Genomic DNA, 21,556 nt, shown 5'->3' on the forward strand with positions numbered 1-21,556 from the left:
CCAAGGCCATGTCCCCCTTGTGTGGGACATGTTCATAAACAAATGCCCCAGGGAAGTTATTTTAACAGGACAAAGGAAAACAAGTAAATAAATGAAAGTGGCTGGAGCTCAGCACCTGGTGATAACAAACACATGCAGCTCAGCAGAGGGGTGAGCAGCCCCTCAGAGAGAAACCTTTGGGCAGCGATGAGTAACCTCATCATGGCCATGCCTTGGCAGTCAGAAGCTGTGAGTCATTTTCCCCGCCTCCCCCCCATTCCAAATTATAAGGGGGAGGTTGGCTTAAGAGTCCTTAGGCTTTAAAAATAATAATACATGTGGGGTTTTCCTTTTTGCCCATCTTTCTGATGCTGGACCCTTGACTCTGCATTCTGCTCATGTTTTCCCGTTTCTCTCACCGCCCTTGTGGTCCAGCGCAAAGTTACATCATTTTTTTAACTGCAAGCTGAGGTTCTCATCTAATCACTTCACTCCAGGAGCTGGTGCTTAGCAAACAATAAATATCACAAGCCTGGCAAGGAGCTCTGAGAGCTCGCACTGGTGATTGCTGCAATAACAAACTTGGATGCTTGTGCAGTGTAGAAAATAGACGCAGTGAGAAAATAGGCTTCAGTTTCAAGATATAAATCTTCCCCATTGTGAGAAATAGCTTCAGAGAACTGTTTGTTTTAATTAATAGTTGCAGAATGGTGAATAATTGGGATAAAACAACTGGCTCAAACCTTCACCTAAATCCTAAAAGACAAAAAGGGAAAAGAAAAAAAGCGATCCAGACGTTAAAAACTTCTTTTAAGATATAACATTTCCAGCTTGCTTGTGGCTAAACATTTTCAAGTAGGAACTTATAACTAGACTACTCAACCCAGCTTTTTAAAGAAGTGTCCTGATTGTAAATCCAACTGTTCATTTAAGCTCCTATATATAGATTTAGGAAATCTTACTTAAGGTTTTATTTCTAAAAAACATACCTTGGCTTCTTTCATAAATATAGTTTCTAATTCATATAAATATCTATATATAGTGAGAGGGATGTATGCAACTCTAAAATTCCTGGCTTCTGGCCTTGACTTGGCAGTGAAAAGAATATGTAAGGAACTTTATGAAAAATAAATCTTTGCATTCCTCTAGCACCTTTCACCTGAGTATCTCAAAGCAGTTTGCATGGAGGAGGAATTATGCCATATAGGGAAATACTTTCAGCCCCACTCAACCCTTGAGGAAACTGCACCATGAAGCAGTCCAGTGACTTGTCCCAGGTTGTTGTGGTTCATACAACAGGTTTTCTGATGTGACCCAAGCTAGGGAGTGTTGTCCGTCTCCTCCATCCCGTTTACTGCTCTCTCCATCACCTGCCTCCTGCTCCCACCCTCGCTGCCAAAATCTGGTGGGGACACCCTGTGGGCTGGGAATCCTGCTGTTGTCCCCCCAAGCACTTTCATTTCTCCACTCAATTCTTGCATCCCGTATAGCTTCACATATTGGAAAACACAGCCCTGATCCTAAAGGGTTTACAGGGTAAATAGACATGATTTGATGTGGGTGAGAAAGACGCTAAGTAGAGCAGTTGTCTTGCCAACACCGCCTAATCACTTTGCTTACGTGTTTTATGTCTTTCCCTCATTCTTTATCTTTTTTGTTTATTTAGATTATAAACTCTTCAGGCTGGGGATCCTGCCTCCTTTTTCTGCCTTTACAACACCTACCACAGCGCGGCCCCGAAGCTGGTTGGAGCCCTGCGCTGCTACCACAGTACAAACAATAATAAATAAAACCAGGACTGTGAAGAGATTATAATTAGAGCTGTGCAAAACTCAGCAGTTTTGGTTTGCATCGGTTCCTCCCTGCTGAGTCTACATTGTGTTTTGGATTTGTATGCAAAAAACCCAAAGCAAAACTCCCGAAGTGCCAAGTGTGGCTGGGTCTGGGCTCAAAATTGTGCACAAACCAGGGTGCTTTTAACAGTTCCTCCTTGAAATTATAAATCTGCCAAGGCTCAGTCCAGGTTTACTGAAAGGTTCTTGAACCTTTGCAGATTCTGGGGGCCAGCCAACTTGTTGGTTTCATTACAAAAGTCTCTCTCAGCTCTGCTTAACATACTAATTGCCACACCACACTGCCCTGTGGCTAACAACAGGATTTAATCTTCCCCGGCTGCAAGTGCAGACCCAGTTATGAGTGCCACAACTGGCTTTAAAACCATATTTCAGATTGTCGCATTTGCTGGTGGTGTCCAACTGCTGTAGGTAAATAGAACCATGTCCAAAATCCTGTACCAAGGCATTTGCTCTGCCCTGGACTATAGCACTGAATCGCCTTCAGCTGAATAATCCCTCACCTTGCTCCCAGGGAGTCCCCAGGAGAGGCCATCGGGAGGGAAACAATGAGAAGGGACTGAGGGGAGGCACTGTGTTTTGGCTAGTACCATGGATGTGCAAGCCATTACTGTTATCCTCTTGTGTATATGGTTTCTGCTCCCTGTGCCTCTTTTTAAGGGCTGGGTATAGAGGTGAAGGGCTTCAGCCCCAGAATAATGACGATGCTCATGCAGGAGTGGTAAGTGGAACACCACTGTGCACAAGAACTGAAATCAAGGAAAGAAGAAAAGTAACAGCCTCCCCAGACTGGGGGAAGACCTGCACCCAGGGGATGTACACAGGTGACTCCTGTGGCTCCCCCACTGTCTGACTGGGCAGGACCACATGTGCATTGGCATATGCTAAGTCACAAGTGATTGAACTAGAGCTGGCAGGAGCTTTTACATCAAAATGTGTCTTTCCTGGCAAAATTTGCAGGATCTACTGCAGTACAGAAAATCACATTGATTTTGATGAACATTTTAGGAACAAAAAAACAAGTGAAGATTTGAATGGAGACATGAAAGTGTTTTCAAACTGAGAAGTTGTGAGGGCATGCATTTTGCAGTGATTTTGCCTTATGAAAATTAGTTGCAAATAATAAAGTGAAAAGGTTAGATTACATAGTATATAAATTATCTGGTTTTACTCAGGTTTGGCATTATCTGGGGTCTGAAAGATTTTATTTTTTCCTCAAATCTGTTTGCAGATAAGAAAATCCACTTCCTTATTAACAGTAATTAAAACCTAAGCTCAGATTCCTAGAAATAAGCAGGTTTGTACCTTACTATGGACATTTCATCTGATTATACCAGAGGTGAGGGAAAGCAGGATGAAGATCCCAGCTTTTTTGATGGGGTGTGCAGTGTCTCAGCTGGAGCACAGCGTATAACCCTCTTCACTTACAGCTTTTGCTTTTCCCCTCTGCTCCTGTGTAACCTGCAAGCAGTAAAAGAGTCATTTAAACACAGAGGAAGAGGTATCCATGGCTTGATGATCCAGGCTGGAGACAGCTCTCCTACATGGGTAGTCTTTGCTGTTCTACACAGCTCTCTTGTGCTTTCTATTGAGTCCAGCCAAAGCTGAACCACAGACCTTTATAGCACAGGGAGGGCAGGAGGGTGCAGCCAGGGAGGGCAGTGCCATGCCTTTCAGAAGCAGCAGGGCTTAAGCATACTCTTTCATCCTGGTTTCAGGGCTGGGCCTGCAGTGAAGGGAGCCAAGCACAGTGGTCAGGCGGGAAAACCAGAGCCTCAATGTCTCAGATTCATGGTGATGGTCAGTTTTGTTTTACACTGTGCTGGTGTAGAAAGACAAGAACCCAGGCACGGCTAGGATTTTTAATATGTATTTAAACATGACAGTGAAAACCTTCTGAAATATTAATTAGCTAAAAGATAGATATCTTATTTTCCTTCTCACTGATAAGTGGAATTAAACAAGCTTGCTCTGGCGGGTAGAGGAGCACTGCAGAACAACAAATAACTCAGGCATTTTTAAATATGGCTTAGATATAGATTATATTGAGTTAGTAGATCAAAGTCATAGTTCACGGTGTGTAAAAGTAATAAAAGAGTAGATAATATGTAAGGTTTCAGTAGTCCCAACAGGTACCTATTTTTATTAATGAATTTTCACTTACTGACCTGAAAAAAGGTCTTTTTACCCTTGAAGCAGAAAGTTGTGTAAAGATCTCCCAAAAGTGCCAGTAACCCAAAATCTTAATTAAACTGCAGCACCAGTTTAAACTATTTTATTAAATTCTGGGACAGTGAAATCTCACCAGACCATTCCCATATTCCTGCACCTCAATGTTCATGTTAATACATGTCCCTTTTTATTGCTGTGCTTTCTTCTCTGCAATGATATACGAAAAAGAAGAGACATGCAGGAGAAAAATGATTGTTTCTCCAAGCAAGATCTATAATGTTCTTCTCCCCAGCAGTATTGCCTGCAGTATAAGGCAAAAGAGCTCTAAGAGGAATAATAAGTCTAACTGACTTTGTTTCCCCTTAATTAACAGTGCAGTGCCTTGCAACAGAAAACTGAAGCAGGTTTCTGCTGACTTAGCATATGCCTCATGAGGAAGAAATCTATCTGGCAATTATGGCTTTGCGTCTCCCGCCCTGTCTCTTGTTGTTTGTATAAGACACCGGTACTTCTGCCACAGGCTTCTTCATACAGCTGTCCTGTCAATGCCAGCTTTCATAGGTAATCCATCTAGCTCAGCAGAGCTCACAAAAGACACCTCCCTTTCTTTGCTTTAATTAATGCCTTTTTTGAGTCTCCCCTGGGGATGTAGCCACACTGATTTTTCACAACTCTGTTATTTTTCAAGCACAAAAGAAATGGAAAATATTCACCACTGAGATTCTGGATGTGAAAAATCTCCTTTACTTAGTCTCCTATTCTCAGCCAGTGTTTTAAATGCACATGGGTATATCTTCAGCCACAGAACATATTATGCAATTAATTCTCTAGCTTGAGAAGGAGAAAAAGACAAATCCAGTCAAATTAATTCTCCCTGCAATCTCTTATGACATTCTCTATCCACTTACTGTAGCTATAGGCAGTTCATGCACTGATTTATGCTGTCACACCCCACTTATTGCTCAGACCCTTCCAGGTGCTGAGCAATCTCAGCTCAAGTGATAAACCGTTTCTTGCTGCATAGTTGTTTTTCCTGCGCAGTTTATGCCTGTGGCTTTTGTTCATCTGGGACCAAATACTGTGGCTTGATATGTCTGTCAGACAGACACCCTCAGCGTTGGGTCACTGTGGCTGCAAAACTGGATCAGACAGTCCAGAGTACACCCATTCACCATGACTTCTTCCAGAATTCATTGAGAATATGTGTGTGGCAGTCAGTGCAGTTAATCAGGCTTGTTACACACAAGCGAGCTTGTAAAATACATCAAATGAAGATAAACCAGGCAGGCTAAAACCAAAGGTTTCAGCAAAGCACATTTGAATCAGTAAGAATCAAAAATAGTTACACCCTCAATCAGCACTGTCTGATAATATTTTAGTTGTTTTGGGTTTCTGTGTTTTAATGAGCTAACAGTGGTGTTTTGTAATCCTCATGATTTAAATACATAACACCAAGTTGTGCTTCTGTAGCTTCTTCTTCAAATTGCTTTGTGTGTATTAAGCAAGGCTTGCGGCATCCTTCAAAGGGTGTGAGAGTTTCAGTGAACTTATTACATCAAGGTGACTCTAGAGACTTGTCCCATGCCAAGTAAAGAAATAAGGGGAGAATTCATCCACTCTTTTCAACAGTGCATAGTACAAAGGTACAGTCTTCACTTTCCAAGACCCTTATGCATTAGCTCCTATCAAGCTTTCTTCATCGCTTTCACTGAAATAGGGTGCACCAAAATGAGTGTCCAGGCGCTGGTTTGCTGGGAGCAATGAAAGGCATGTTATAGGCTTGATTTCCTGACATCAGCACAAATCAGTGCACAGACTAGCCCTTAGTTTTGCTACAGGGTTTGGCTATAATGGTACAATGATTCTTTCTCAGAGCTGAAAACAGAAGCCCAGACAATGCCCTCCCACTGACACCCTCTGATCCGCAGACAATCATCCTTTTGCATCCAGGTTAATTTTTTTTTCCTAGCAAGAACACTGTGCCACACTTCCAGTTTTGCTCTGTAATGTCCATTTCAATCCCAAAGAACCAATGGTAGGAAAGACAAAAGAGCACCACCATCTTCTGTCCTCCTGTCCTCTTCCAACAGGGACTGATTTACCATTTTCCAGTACAACTTCCTTTCTTCCCACAGCCATAATTTCAGTCCTCATTTTAGATTACTCTTATCTTTTGTAGGTCAGTCTTCTGGGTTTTACCAAGACATAAAGTTACCTAATTTCATGTGTTTTCATGTCAGAAAGATAAGAAACGGCAGATTATTTGATCCACGTGGTCAACAAACATTATAGAATCACAGAATGGTTTGGTTTGGAAGGGACCTTAAAGCTCACCTAGTTCCAAGCTCCTGCCACAGTCAGAGACACCTTCCACTAAACCAGTGTGCCCATAGCCCAGTCCAACCTGGCCTGAACACTGCCAAGGATGGAGCAGCCACAGCTCCTCTGGGCAACCTGATACAAACCTTATAAATATTGATAAGGCGCACCCAAGAAGTGTCTTGTCCTCAGTGCAAGAAGGCTGTGCTGGTCATTAGACCAGAGCTTGAGTTTATAAAGTCCTGGTTTTGTCCTACAAGAGCTGCCTGGAACTTTTCTAGTAGCTACATGTCTTGCTATCTAGATCACCATCACCGTAATGCCTGTGCTCCTCCCAGTAATAACACTCCCTCTCTCCCTCTCTCTTTGCTTTTCTTGCCAATCTATAAGAAAAGATGGACTGATAACTTGAAGTAAAGCTTTGTGTATGCGAGTGTCAATGGAGGGCAGTTGTATATCAATATTTGTAATAGAGTTAAACATGTTAAAGTTAAACATGCTACCTTGTCATACACAGACCATTGGCTGTGCTAACTAAATGCTGCCTTAGCTAGATGTCAGGTCATTAGGCCTGGACTATGAGATTTCAGTACAGGTAAGTAATTCTTGCAACTAAGCTGAAAGGAAACAAACCAGCCGCAGCACAGTCCAAAGTATCCACCCCATTACAACTGGTAAAGCCTATCTAGCCACGAGACTGGTGAGGTTAGGTTTTGTTCTCATGGAAGAGATATAATAGAGCTCAAAAGTCAAAAATAAGGGCAAAACAATGCGAGCACAGAAGTCTCAGTGCTGCAATTACTTTGTCTTGTTTCTCTCTGTCCAGTATTGTTTAGAGATTTAAAAACTAAATTAATCAGCATCTTGGAGCGTGAGATCCAAGGTTGCTTTATTGTGAAATTAAGGCGTGACTCACAGTAGCTGCATATCCACCTCTGATGCTGGACGAGCTTTGTTATTCTTGCGTGTTGTTTCTTTCCATGCTGGTTTTGCAGCAGGACTTGTAGCCACACAATGTAATGAGCTGAGAAATGGCAGTGCGTCATCCAGGGTGTGCCTGAAGAGCGATGTCGCAAAGAGAGATGGCAAGATTACAGGGAGGATCTGGGCAGGATCTGGAGAAGGAAGGTGAAGAATGAAATGTCCTGCAACAACAAAAATAGCCATTTATGTATGTAAATCAGGGGAAAAAATGGTTCTGCAAAGTCTCATTTACGTACAGGGGGAAAATCAAGGGGAAAAAAGTTAATGTTCCAAAGCACTGGCTGCAAACAGACACACAGGTGCATGTGCAAATAGCCAAAATGATACAAACTCCCATGCTAGTTACAACATAGCCCAGTGCTGCTGCATAATGGGATCTGTGGACAGGTACTATTGCAATTAAACACTCAAAGAGTGGCACCACTTGAATTTCTTCAACTAGAAACAAGTACTTCTGGGAGCCCTAGAAATTACACTGCCTGGCTTCCTGTGGCTCTATATTTTGTGGTTGATTATCCGAGGCTAATAAGGGGCAAGAACTGAATAAAGCTTTTCCTGTGGTCAGGGCATCCTGTGTGGATTCTCCGGGGCCTAATAATACAATTCACCTTCCTCTTCTGCCCTTCCTTCAATGAGGCATTAATCTCATCTTAGTCTGTCTTCTGCACAAGTGCCGGACTCTCAGAAATCTGTAATGACTTTGTCTCTTTGGCAAATGTGTCTGAAACTGGACAGCTTACTTCAAAGCTGCTGTGGGAAAATATACACAGATACATCATCAGCTTAGGAATTCATTTTTTTAAATACAAAATAAAGTCACACTTTCTCTGAAGCTGTAACACTGATAACATAACCTGTGTGCTGACCAGGCCTGCTTTAGAAACCCAGGGCTGAACTCTTGAGGGTTGCTTAGCAGTTAAGCAAATGATATCTTCCTTACACCAGAAGCAGCAATCACAGGCACGGGTCTTACTGCAGAGCTTCATTAGTACAACATAGGAAATATAAAAATATAATGCTCACCAAAATGGTACCAACAGGAAATACCCCAGGAACAAAGTGCAGAGGGATAGACCTTTGTGTTTTCATTTTAACAGGAAAGGTAGATGGAAAACAAAATAAATGAACCTATACTTAAAATAAATATTACTGTATTCTAGGCCATCAAAGGTTGTAACACCTGACCTAAGAATGGGTGGGGATGTTTGGGGTAAAGGAAGGAAGGCCTGGAAAATTGTGGACTTATCTAGATAAGTTTCATGGAACAAAAACAAACAACCGATATCTGCTAAGGGGTATATGGAATAAGTCAAACAAGACAGTCTGGCGGTTTATGTATTTTTGGTGTTCATGGAGAACTGGGTCTGACAGAACAGCAAGCTGTCACGGAGGTGGGCTTTGTGTAACTTCTACTCATGTACCTGTTTACCTGACCTTTGAGGTTAGTGGCAAAGTCTCACACTGACTGAAGCTGGTCTTTCTATGGTGTTTGCACCCTCAGCAGAATGAAGCAAGATGCTGCACAGTTCATCATTAGGGCAGGGAGTGCTGGCAGTTGGCTATGAGACATGACATACCACAATGAGATGTTTCCCTGCGTACGTGCCACCTGGCAACCTTTCTTTGGGATACAGCATTGCTTTAGGATTGAGGCCAATTCCAGATCTGTTACAGCTCATCCCCAAAACAGCCAGTTAATGGGAGCCTGTTCATCAAAGCCCTCTTGTAGTTGTTGTTGGCTTTTTAAGAGGAGATACATACTGCTAGTTCTCTGCTAATATAAACACCAAAGTCATTTCATGCAGGATACTATGGCAGAAGCCAATTATCACTCCTTAGAGATTTGAAAAATGGTGGTGTAGATATATTTCTGTGCAAATGTACATATGAGTACTTTAGAAGACTCCAAAAGCTTATCCTAAAGGTATAGCCTTGCAAACTGTCGACCATTCTGGCTCCAGCCCAGCAGAGCACTTAAATATTTGGTGGACTCAGCAAGACTCTTCACATGCTTCAAGCAAACACATCCATAAGCACTTTATTGCACCAGGTTCACAGAGGCTGCAATAGAGCTGCACCTTGCACAAGAGAGATTTCCCCAAGCTAGTCGTGGTCTCTGTAGTGGTGTGGCCAGCAGGCTACATCAACATTAGCATAGTCTGGCCATGCTGAAAAGGAAAAAAGAACCAGTTTTAGTGGCTTCAGCATTTCACCTCAGTGAAATTTCTCTAACAGGGTATAAGCAAGGTGAGAGGGAGGCAGTTTTGCATTCTGTGCTGTGGAGAAAACGTTTCCCTTCCCAGAATCAGCAGCCTCTGAACAGCTTTAAATCCACACAGGGACGTGCTAGAAAATAAAGCAATTCCTAAAATCAACAATTCAGACTTCAAACTGTACTATAGGCAATTAGTATGTTTGAATAATTGGGTGCAACTGTAGGCAGAGAGAAGCTACAAGACCAGATGTGCGTATAAAGCTAAACACAGGCTTTACAGAATCTAATCAAATCAGTCCACCATCTGGTATGAGAAGAAAAATCGTGTGACAGACCTGGTCAACATGAAAAAATGGCATGAATTTCTGGATAACGAGCTTAAGCTAAATCAATATGTTACACAAGTCAGAAATGGAAGCATCCATAAAATGGATTGCACTGGTTCAACTATATCACATCTGATTTTACTAAATTAATACCAATTTCTCCTGTGAACTAGACCTTAGGTGACCTATCACAAATAACAAGTTGGGGATATTCAGAAAGAAGTATATTAAAGTAGAATAGCTCAGGGCAAGCAAAGGTTCACAGACTTTTCTCTCCATACAAAATAAATCCTATCCATCAGAAAACAGTTTTCCAAGCAGCTGGTGTTAGAGCCCTCAAATAAGTTAGAGCTGCAGTGAGTGGTTCCTTCTTCATTTTAGCTACTTTAGGAGACAGGAGCTGCAGCAAAGGCTGGAATCAGAGGAAATGGTAGAGTCTTGGCAGGGAACATGTCTACATGATGGAAAGCCTTTGATCCCAGAGTTGGGCTATTGCTAGAGAAGGGGTGTCCTGAAGACTCTAGTGGTTTGGAAACCCTGCACTGGGATGTTTGCATGATCATGGCACTCTGGCCCCAGATGTGGTTGACTTCGCAGTGTCAGATGGGAAACCTCACATAACACCTTGCAGAAGGGACTTCTGGTAATGACCTTACTCACCTCCTGTGGCCAACTGTGCGTTGGTGGCGCTTGGTCTTCTGTGCTAGGTTTGCAGTTTGTTGTGGGATGAGGGCTGCATGTTGAGGAGATGAAGCCTGGATACCTTGTGGAGCTTTCAGAACCAAAGTACCCATCACACAGCAGTTCCGATAGCTGGGGATGAGGCTCAACAGTGCAGTGTCTCTTCCAGTCCTCCACCCCTGAGCCCACATCCTGGGCACAGCTTCATGGTTTTCGCCACTTGAGTGATGCAAAGAGGAAGCCAAAGTCAATCCAGCTTAACCAAAAGCAGAACTTGCTGTTGCTCCATGATTGGTAACACAAATGGGGCTGTCTTTTCTCCTTCCTCCATTTTGCGCTGCATCCCCAGTACCAGCAGCCCAGATATGTTGCAGACAACTGCATGAAGGCTGTACAGCTTAGCTATTTTGATGAGTTCATATGGGACAGCTACAGGCAGACAGAGCACAGAGCCTTTAGGAGGTGACAGCAACATGATATGATTTATGAGGTTTAGCTTTTGATACAAAGCTCCACTCACTTAGCAACATATGAGCGTGTTTGTGGGTTTACAGATTTACTTCAGTGCCCCAGCAGACCAGCTTCCCCTTCTGCTACTCCTCTGGAACTAGTTCACCTCAGTGTGTTGTGCATATAATTGACACTGGCTTTCCCAGCCTCCAGAATTCATATCAAAAAGATAGGCAAAACCTGCGAGGAAGGATTTTTCTGGCTTAAAGTGAGAGGATTTGGGGGAGACCATGTGGCTACTCCAACTGAGTTTTCCACACATGCATTTTGTTTATGGTGTGCATGTGCAAAACATGTCACGGAAAAAGCTGTCAGGGGAGTTGGGAATCTGTCCAGCATGTGGCAAATCCACAGCATAGAATCACAGAATCATAAAATCACATAGGTTAGAAAAGACCTTTAAGATCATCAAGTCCAGCCATTAAACGCAGCACTATCAAGTCCACCACTAAACCACATCCCTAAGCGCCACATCTATACTGCTTTAGTCATGTGTCAGCATATTAGTGTCAGTCTCCTCAAGGAAGAAAGTATATCCCAATCTAAATGCTTGCCTTAGACAGGTCACCTCAACTAGTGTTAAAGGGAGTCTCTTCAGTTTTAAAAATGGGGAGTAAGGGGAATGGCTTTAATGGATTTAAATGACCTAAAATCATGTTTCCAAAATATTTCTTCTTCCTCAAAAATGAAACATTGTGGCACTAGCAAAATGGTATTATTCCTCCCCAGCTGTAATGAATTCTTAAATGCACAAGGCAAGTATATTTCTGATAATCAAAACCCAGATCTCTAAAATAGCTCTCATCCTCCATACTGCTGCCATTCCCAGGGTCCCCTTCTCCACAAGGTACTTCTGCAGCAGGAGCCCACCGAGGTAGAAAGAGGCATTTAGAGACACCAGCTTTCAGAAACAGAGGCTCAAAAGCAGCCTCAACCAGTGCATAGGTATTGAAAGCCAACCTGGTGCTCAAGGTGAAGAGCAAGGGACACCCTGCGTCCCACAGGTTGGGTGACCCAGTTCATGGCTTGCTGTAATTCCCTGGAGTTGGCTGCAAGGCATGTTCTTTGTCTAACAGCCCTGCATGTCACCATGGAGTCCAGCCCCCTTTCACAGGGAGATGTTAAAATGAACACACATTTCAACACTCCTTCAGCTCACCTCATAGCCCCAATAACAACAGCGTAACATTTTAAACTGCCTTTGCAAGTCCCCTTTCTACAGGGCAGTTGAAAGGATATAAAGGCATTTTAACAATTTTATAGCTCGTCTCCGGAGTGCCTTTGTGATGAGGGAGAACAGACGTTTTGTTGCTGTTTGCCCGTGGACAGCTGCCAAACTCACCTGTCTCCACCGAGGGCCGTATCGCATCTCTCTGGAAGCTCTGTGGCCAGCCCTGGATGGCTTCTCACTTTACTCAGCTGGAAAACACACTGCACAATTTAACCCTTTGCCCACGAGCTTGCCTGGGTGTGTTACCCAAAACCAGCAGCTCAAGGAAAGTAATAGCTGCAAGGTGGTTTTGGAGAAACCCAAAACCAGGGCTCTGAAAACCCTTCACCCCTGTGAAAAGTCTTCTAGCCCTGCAAGTTATTCTATGGGCTTCAGTCAAGAAGGTGAAGGCCTTTTGTCACTCCTTAATCACAGTTAACCAGCCTCCAAATTTGACCCCTTTTTACTAGGCTCCAATTTGACAAGGTACTTAAGAATTTGTCTTTCTGACTAAAGTTTTGCCAGTCTGGTTATATGTTCAAAGTAAGGCATATTTTAAAGCATCTAAAATCAGAAAGTGGTAGCTTAAGCCTGTGTATAAAATACAAAGCTAAGGATTAGAAGAGATCTGCCACTGACCACATCTTCTTATGGGTTGCTTAATTTTGCAGTGTCCTGCTTCTAATCTCATAAATGATTATTAAAACCTCCCCATGTATATGGTTGGCACAAGAGAACTGAGCAGCTTCATTTGTTAAGGCTCAGGAAATATTTGCAGATCCTCATGTGGAAGGTGTGACAGAAGCACAGTGCAATGTACTCCCTTGTGTATGAATTTCTCATTTTCCCTCCTTACAAATGAATATTTACATTCTCCACCCTCCTTTTCTCCTGGAAAGAAAAGTGCATAAAATTATTCCCCGTCACATTCTTTCACTGAGTTGGCAAAATCCAGAGAAATGCAGCAAGTTTAAATGATATGGAATATGCAGGCATAGCTTATCTACCATCAAGCGTGCAGATCAAAATCAACAAAGCCTCACAAAAGAAAGCCCCAAAAGATCTTTCATCTTCCTGATCCCATTTCCCTGCCTACACCTCTTTTTACCCTACTGTAAATGTATTAGTTCTGCTTTAGTTTCTGCTCTGTGCTACCTTTCTGCTTCAGAAAGATTCTGTTGAGTCATTACCAGCATAGCCAAACAGGCTTTTCAAGAATGAAGGAGAAAATAAAGGCTGTGGTTTTCAAATTAGTTCAATGCTGCTTAACCCTTAAACCACTAGTGACTTCCAGACTCCCAACCAAGTTAATGCTGAGCAGAACATGTAGCTGTGGTGCCTGAATGAAAGCACGATCAGTGCTTCTGTCGGTGACCATACCAGAGAGAAAGACCATCCACAGCAGCATCAACCACTGTCTCCCAGCAGCTCACTATATATGGGAAAAGGTAGAATTGCCACTGGCAGCATGGGATCAGGCTGGCAGGGAGAGGGACTTTTCTACTAGAAGATAGTAGTCATGAAAATAGAAATGAAAGAGAGACAAGCACATCTCTCCCTCCATGAAGTAAGAGAGGTTGCATACAGGAGAAAATAGTGGTTGCCAAAATGATATAACGTGAATAAGCTCCTGATACCTTGAGGTTTGAGGGGGCCCCAGGGAAGCCGACACTTGGAGTGAGAAAAGGGGAAAGGGGATAAGGTGATTTTCTTTGCCTTGGTTTTTAAAGCAGTCTCAGCCTGCTAAGCTTTCAGTCACTGCTGCCAATGGCTATTTCCAGTTATCTTTGCACAGAAAAAGGCTGGAATCCTTCTCTCTCCCTTTCTCTCTGTTTCCCTTTTTAATGAAAGCTCAGTTTAGATCTGATACTACTCTAAAAGGTTTGCTATCAAAGTTTATTAGACCCACTGGGACAGATCACAGTTTTCAGAGGCTCAGAGTTTCACAGCAGATAACTGTAAAGTGAACCATCCAATGTTCTTCAAAATGCTCACTTTTTTTGGGCTCATCTATTACACAAAGCTGCATTGTATTCAAGCATCATTAGAAGCGATCCCAGTTGATTACAAGATGCTGGCCACAGTTTTGCCTTTAGAGCAAACTAGAGCAGTCAACAGTCCCCAGCCTGTCCCACTGACTGTTGCTAAGCTGAGCGGGATGCCATTTGCAGTGAAGGCAAGCCTACAGTGCAGTAGGATAATGCCTGTTTGGCACTTTTAGAAAAGGCCAGAATTTCAAAAGAGGGAAGTATGAGGGCAGCATCCCTTTAAAAATACAGATTTGCCTTTCCCTGCTAAATAAATAATAACTAGAAAAGAATTCTGCCTAGAGACTGTGCCTGAGAAATTTCATTTGGAAAACAAAGAATTGAGAGGAGGGATTAGCATGTCAAGCTTCCTATAGAACGGTTGTTCTTGTTTTTTAATGTAGTCATTGGTATTATTATGTGGTTTTTAGTAGGCTATCCTCCTAACAATGCATGGGAATAAACACCATATCTGGTAGAATCTCTGACTGTAACATGTATCACTGAGGCACTGTTTACAGTGTGAAGGGAGGGGAGCTGCTTCATTTCCCAAGACAGAAGTGGAAAGCATGATGTCCTGTAACTAAGGGTGGTGAAGAACTGGGAGAGGTAGTGGGAAAAAACACTCACGATAAACCAAAGAGTGAAAGAGAGTTTCAGGGCAGACATTTGCAGGATGCGTCATCACCATAAGAAGCTGGCAACCCTGGGAAAAAGCTGAGAGACAAAACAGCAGGCTCAAGTGGTCAAGTCCTCAGGCCACCAATGCCCTGTCAAGATGAGCCACTTCACATGGCTTTGTACCCTTCCCTGTGACAGCATAGTGTCTTTCCATCTTTCTAGAGCAACAGGCTAGAAAACACTGGGAGAAGCTGCTGGTTTTCAGATGCCTGTGTTCCCTGCCAGATTTTACCCATCCAGAGCTTCTGGACAGTGAATGCCTTTCACCAGAAGCATGTGCAGCCATTTGACAGCTCTTCTGCTTTTTGATTCCTTAACAGGTCTTGCAGATGGACCAGAAGCTGGATGATATCCTGAACACGCTCCAAGCTCAGCTGGGGGATCAACCACAGGCACAGATGTCAGGGCAAGCCACCCCACCTGTCAGACAGCTACAGCAGACAACCTCATCTTCCCCCCCAGCAAGCCAGAATATCTGAAAGCCAGAGGACAACCACAGGTCACCCTCTCGCTCTTCGATGTCCAGTTATTTTCAAGCCTTGGTGTCTCAGGATTCAGCTGTGTCATGGGTGAAATGAAATATTCTGCTGTAGTAGATTAAATAAAGCAAAGAGAAGCAGCAGCGAGAAGCCAGTCATGACCCTAGGACACCACATAAGTTTTGCACCTGTTTTATTAGCCATCTTTAGCTAACCCCTGTCAGCCTACAGTGGTCCCACACAGCCAGCCCCATTTAGGCTGACTGCACACACACAGGGCACGCTATTGAGGTAAGCATCCAAGTGTTAGGATGACCCATTCCTGGTCTCAGAAGGGGAAAAGGACTGTTTTTGGCATTTAATCACTAAGTTTAATGCTCACAGCATGCCCAAAAGGGGGAAAAGAGCCAGCATCTGAAGATGAAACAAATGGAAATCAGTGAACAGGAAAATTAAGCAGCATGTTTTGACTTCTACCAAGCAGTGAGGGGAGATTTATATGCTAGTGCGAATGACAAAGTAAAGACAACAGGCTACTGATTAAAAATATGGAAGTGTACACAGGCTGGTTGACATATGAAAGACTGAAGCAAAGACTTCAGCTAATTAAAGCAAAGGGTTGCAAATGAGATGAGATGCATGTTGGAACAGACAGGCAAGGGAGATAGTATCTGCGTAGGCTTACTGCACAAGAACACTGTAATAGCTATCAGCTACTTTGATGACTGTTATGCAAAATGTTCTCAAGCTTTTACCTTCATTCAGCAGCAGTTGTTGACTCCAGTTACCTTAATTCTAACAAAAGAAACCTGTATGAAAATTGGCTGTGAAATATCTGTAAAGCTCCGTTCAAGTCACTGAGTAATAGGGTTCTGCAGGAGGGCTGCAGCTGGGACGGAGCATGGCAGGGTTTCTTAAAGAAAACAGACATGCACACACTGTTGATGAAAGTTAATAGCTGTTTAAATAAACTGCTGTATATAATCTTAAATGCTAGATACTCTTTTTTTCCTCTTAATCTGGTTGTAAGTCGGGTGCAGATGCTGGCTGATATACTGTCACTCTATATGTGAAATGGATCTTACCTGCCACTCCAGAAAAGGAATGATACAACACTGTTGCTAAATATGTAAATAATAAACCAAGCTAAAAAGGGTGTAGTGTTATTTACTCAAGTCTTTTTAATATATTTGCATACCAAACCATTTGAATGAAAATAAGTCTGCAGAGCAAAGACCTGCTGCCTGGGAAATCCTAAATATATTCTATTCCCACTCATATCCATGGAAGCAAAGCCTGCACTGCATTTAAAAGCAACCTGAAAGACTGGTCCCTTAATAAGCATTTCTTTGGACCAATAAGTGGTCCATTTCAATGTAATCAAGTTAGTTTCTAACTACTACCTGTCCCTTTAAAACTCTTTCCCAGGTTTGTGTGTCTGGGAATTCAAGCTTGGAAAGAGCACAATGAGACTGATTCCAATCTTTAGATTGCAGGCGCGTCTTAGACAGAATAGTAATGATGTGTGAGAGGCAATAAAAAAAAAAAACAACCCAGCAGTGTGGTTTTAATTAAATCAGCTGACAAGCCACCGTTCCATCTTGTCTGATTACTACAGAGTTACTGAACATGACCAAATACAGCATGTAACATGGGAAAATGGTAAATAATCCCTGAGAGAGCATTGAGCTGCTCCTCACTTTCAGTCAGGGTCTTGAGCTTCTGCAGTGGTCCTTCATATAACCTCACTGACTCCAGCCACTGAGAGCTAAATGGGAAACTGGACAGCAAAGGAAGGTACAGCTTCATCAGCCTCAGGTAAAAGATCTCCCTGGATATCCTTTTGCCACAGAGGTTCAGATGAGGAGTACTGCTTTCAGCAGAAGGGCTCAGGGACTTCTGTGGCTGACACTAGGTGAAACTTCCTTCTGGTACACTGCAGATACTTGTGTGAGGGGTATGAACAGTCACTGTTTGGTGAACTGAAGAATGCAACAGTATTTTACTTACTGATGAGTCTCTATAGAAGTGTTAAGGCACTACGCATACAGTAACACCTACTATTCTGAAGTGCCTGGAAAACACCCTTCCCCGGAAAATTCAGTTAAATAAATCACAAGTGATCTCAGCTATGAAGAGTGTCAGAACGAATGAGTGGGTGAGAGGAAAGGATAAAGAGGCAGAAGTCCCTTTAGATAAAAGGATGTGTGCCAGTGTGTGTGTGAGTGTGAACTTGTCCTTTTTAAACACAAGCCAAAGTTTTCCCAGCAAGTCTTCAGTGAGGCCACAAGGGTTTGAAACTCCAGCAGGGTTGGCCATCCATCCGCTTTACAGGTGGCCACTGGGAACACTGCAATGTGATACAGCGTGTCCAGGCAGCACCATCAACCCATGACCACAAGCATCGCTATTGCCACAGTGGAGAGATAAGGATGTGGCCTAAGCAAATTGCAATGAGGAAGAAAGAGGACTGCTGTGAGACACCCATCTTCACTATGGCAGTAATGGTAAAAAAAATGAAAGCAACACAGCTTCACATTAGTTAAGCAAATCTCCACAGCTACAGGTAGGACAAGAGTTTTCATCTAGTAAAATCTTTCTGATTGCCATGGGGTGAAAGTGTCCAGGAATAGCATTGATGCAACCATCTGGTAATACTATGTGACTCTTCTTCTGAGCAGCAATGGTTTTACATCGTGAACAAACTGCATATTAATACATTTGCACATCATGAGTGTTTTGAGTGCCTCCCTACCAACACACACTATCAGCAAGGTATGATTTCCCAAGACAAGAACTCACTTTTACTCAATGTGGTTTTGTCAGGCCTGTCGATCCACTAAGCAGGCAGTAACAGCATCAGATCTAGGTCACTGTTTATGTAGCAAAACCGAAACGGAAAGAGCAAGGAAGAAGCATAGGGATGAGCTGTAGGAAAATACAAAACCCTGAAGAGTCCTCTTTGCAATCTCAAGTCCTGTGAAGTCGTGAGATTATCTAGTCTGTCAAGGAACAGAACCAAAAGACCATTGGGGGAACCACAACAGGTTTTGCTAACTTTGTTAACTGCAGTATGGATTTGTTGGATGAAATACCACGAAAAGCGTCTTCTGGAAGAGTCCTTCTAAGAGAAACTTGTCGTAATTCTCGGATGTGATTGGAAAGAAATTAATTTTTTCATTAACATTATATGCTCCCACAGTTTACTTCCTTGACACAACTGCCTGACTTGCCTGAGATTACTCTGACAGGCTGGAGTCTTCCAGGGAATAAAAATGCAGCATAGCTGCAGAGGGAAGTTTGACTCTTACATGTGCTTTTATTTAAGTAGTTATGTGGAATCCTGGTTGGAAGATTGTTAGCAGACATTTCATCCAAAACTCTGATGTCTTTAGGTTCATTAAAAAGACAAGAGCAGAATTTTACATGGATTTACCTGAAGATTTCTGCCTGTGCATTATCTTCCTGAAAATTGTGAGTATCATGGAAGCATAGGATGATTTGAGTTGGAAAGGACCTTAAAGATGAGCTAGTTTCAATCCCCTGCCATGGGCAGGGACACCTTACATTTGACCAGGTTGCTCAAAGCCCTGTCTAACCCAGCCTTGAACGCTTCCAGGGATGAGACAGCCACAACTTCCTTATATGCAACCTAAACCTATTCTCTTTCATCTTAAAACCATTGATCCTTGCCCTATCACTACAGGCCCTGGTAAAAAGTCTGTCCCTATCTTTCTTATAAGCCCCGTTTATATATTGAAAGACTCCTGAGGGACATCACTTGTCACTTGTTTCCATCTTGACATTGAACTGTTAAACTGAAACACTTTGAATGCAGCCACCCAGCCAGTTCCTTATCCATCTAATATTCCAACTATATCTCTCTAAGCTAGAGATAAGAATGTTATGAGGGAGCCTATCAAAGGCTTTACAGAAGTCCAGATAGATGACATCAGTTGCTTTTTCCCAGGTAATGAAGTGACTCTGTTGTAGAAAACTATTAAATTAACCAGGCATGACTTGCCCATGGTGAAGGCATGTTGGCTGCATCTAATCACCTCTTTGTCTTCCATATATACTTCAGCATAACTTCCAGGGGGATCTGTTTCATGATCTTACTCAGCAGTAAGGTGGTCAGCAGAATCCAGCATCATCCTTACTATCTTTTGTAAAAAAGGGTGTAATTTCAAGCGTTCCTCTCAGCAGTGGCTCTAATGTGAGGCAAAATCACAGAAAGTATTCCCAGGGAAGTCCATTTGTGTGTTTTCATCTCCATTTCTACTAACATTAGTGCACTGATGTTCATCCTATCAGTTTCTCCATGATGGGAGTTTAGCATACACATCACACACCCAGATGCTGCCCAGAGTACATTGAGTAAGTTCATGCCTATAGCAACAGTTTTTGCATCAGTAAAATAGTAATAACACCATGAATTAACATGGTCCAATTAAGTTATCTGCACTGTGCAGCCAGGTCTGCAATGGTCCCACACTGTCTTTTGATTCAGAACAGAGGCAGACCAGGCAGCCAAGGTCTCTCAAGGCCACAGTATCAGCAGGGGTGGCCATCAGGAATGCAGTTTGCCAATGCATCAAAAGAGAAGAGTGCAGAAGATGAAGTAAAGATTAGGTATTTATTTTCAAAAAGTTTGCATGTTTTCCTACCTGATCCAATTTCACAGTAAGGATACATAGTGTCCTCCCTCACTAGAGACATCAACACCAACCAAAACAAGATTTTCCACATTCCTTTTAATAATGCATGCTATCCTCAAGCCTGCTGTCTGCCTGTGATGATGCAAGATGCCCAGAAGTCATTACAACAAAGCCTAAGGGGATTATTTTCTCATTTCCATAATTACACAGTCAGTAATATTATCAAGAACAAATCTTATCTCAAAATGTGTACCCAGATCTTTAATGATGATATTTCTGAAGTGATGTGTGGGATTAAAGTTCCACATATGATAAGGCTGCAGCAATGAGGGAGATAAAAAGTTCAGCTTTCATCAGCTGGGGGCTTTCATTCCTGAGAAAAGGTAACTGTGCCCCCAAAACAGCCAATACAGGTCACAGAGCAGAAATCTGCTCCTTCATCTAGATCACTCTGTCTCTGGAGAGTAAGAAGTGAGAAAAACTCCCCATCCACAGCTGTCCATGTCAGAAGTGGGTCCACTTAGTGGCCCTAAAAGGCCTTGCCCTGGCATCACCAGAGCCTGTGCTGAATGTCCCTTTCACCTCTGTATGGCCATGACTCAGTTCCCAGCTCACTAGCTACAGAGAATGAGTGGGATTCTTCTGGTGCCTTTTCACAGTAGCTCAAGAGCTTTTCTCTTCTTTCTGATGTTTCACACCTAAGCCTTGAAGGGTCTGTACTCAAATATATTTAGGATGTGCTGTACCTCATGGAGCCCTAAATGGCAGGTCTTATTCAGCATTCTTCTGAACAGTCTGAATAACATGTATAAAATGAAAAGCATGTTTTAAGGACTAAAATACCATCAGGTGAGGAATCTCTATCATCAAAACTGTATTATTTAGTATCCCAAAGGAGTACAGGCCAAAATTATTGTAATGGCCCAGGAAAAGCCTGGTGAGGGGTCTAGGTGGAGATCTCCCTCAGGCATCATTTCTAGTTCAAGCAGAGCCTAGCCAGCAAAATTAAACAAGATGATACTGTTCTATCTCCATGATAACAAAAAGTTTGAATTCCTCTCAGTCTGCCTGAAGAGGAACCTCTTTTATTAGTTAAAGCAATGCCTTTTCTGAGCCAAGGACAGTCAAAAGTAGCTGGAATTATTAAACACTGAAAGAAAGAGAAAGTCTAACTTTTTGAATCTCCTTTTAATGGTCATTATCCTTTTTCCCACTGCACACCACATGCTTTTCTGACTTCCAGAGTGCCCCAAGCTCTGGAATATTGGGTGATATGGTTTAGTGGCAGGGGGGTTGGAACTAGATGATCTTAAGGTCCTTTCCAACCCTAACTATTCTAGGATTCTATGTAGTTGATGCTGGGGATGTGAACATGCTCTCTCCCTATCATACAGTAAACATTGTCTGTCAGACATGAAAGAGTAAAACAGCAGAGAGCATCTTCCCTACAACGAGCTGTTTT

General features: G+C 42.7%; 1 protein-coding gene and 2 long non-coding RNA genes across 3 annotated transcripts in view; 1 reads left to right on the forward strand and 2 right to left on the reverse strand.

Annotated features, from left to right (window-relative positions):
- LOC101871346 (potassium voltage-gated channel subfamily KQT member 1-like) overlaps nt 1-16,544 on the forward strand; it is a 465,763-nt gene extending 449,219 nt beyond the window's left edge. The window contains exon 16 of the mRNA XM_005148017.3: nt 15,278-16,544. Coding sequence (XP_005148074.2) covers nt 15,278-15,436 — 159 coding nt within the window. The 3' untranslated portion in view covers nt 15,437-16,544. The remainder of the gene's footprint in view (nt 1-15,277) is intronic.
- LOC115946324 (uncharacterized) lies at nt 651-7,462 on the reverse strand. The gene is made up of 3 exons (XR_004080426.2): nt 7,240-7,462; nt 3,138-3,293; nt 651-735 (listed from the first exon to the last, which is right to left on the reverse strand). It is a non-coding gene; the product is annotated as an uncharacterized lncRNA (long non-coding RNA).
- Nucleotides 9,320-10,953, reverse strand: LOC117436176 (uncharacterized). The gene is made up of 2 exons (XR_004549610.1): nt 10,509-10,953; nt 9,320-9,475 (listed from the first exon to the last, which is right to left on the reverse strand). It is a non-coding gene; the product is annotated as an uncharacterized lncRNA (long non-coding RNA).
- Nucleotides 16,545-21,556: the final 5,012 nt, after the last annotated feature.

Source organism: Melopsittacus undulatus, chromosome 5 (genome assembly GCF_012275295.1).
Source record: "Melopsittacus undulatus isolate bMelUnd1 chromosome 5, bMelUnd1.mat.Z, whole genome shotgun sequence".
Lineage (NCBI taxonomy): Eukaryota > Metazoa > Chordata > Aves > Psittaciformes > Psittaculidae > Melopsittacus > Melopsittacus undulatus.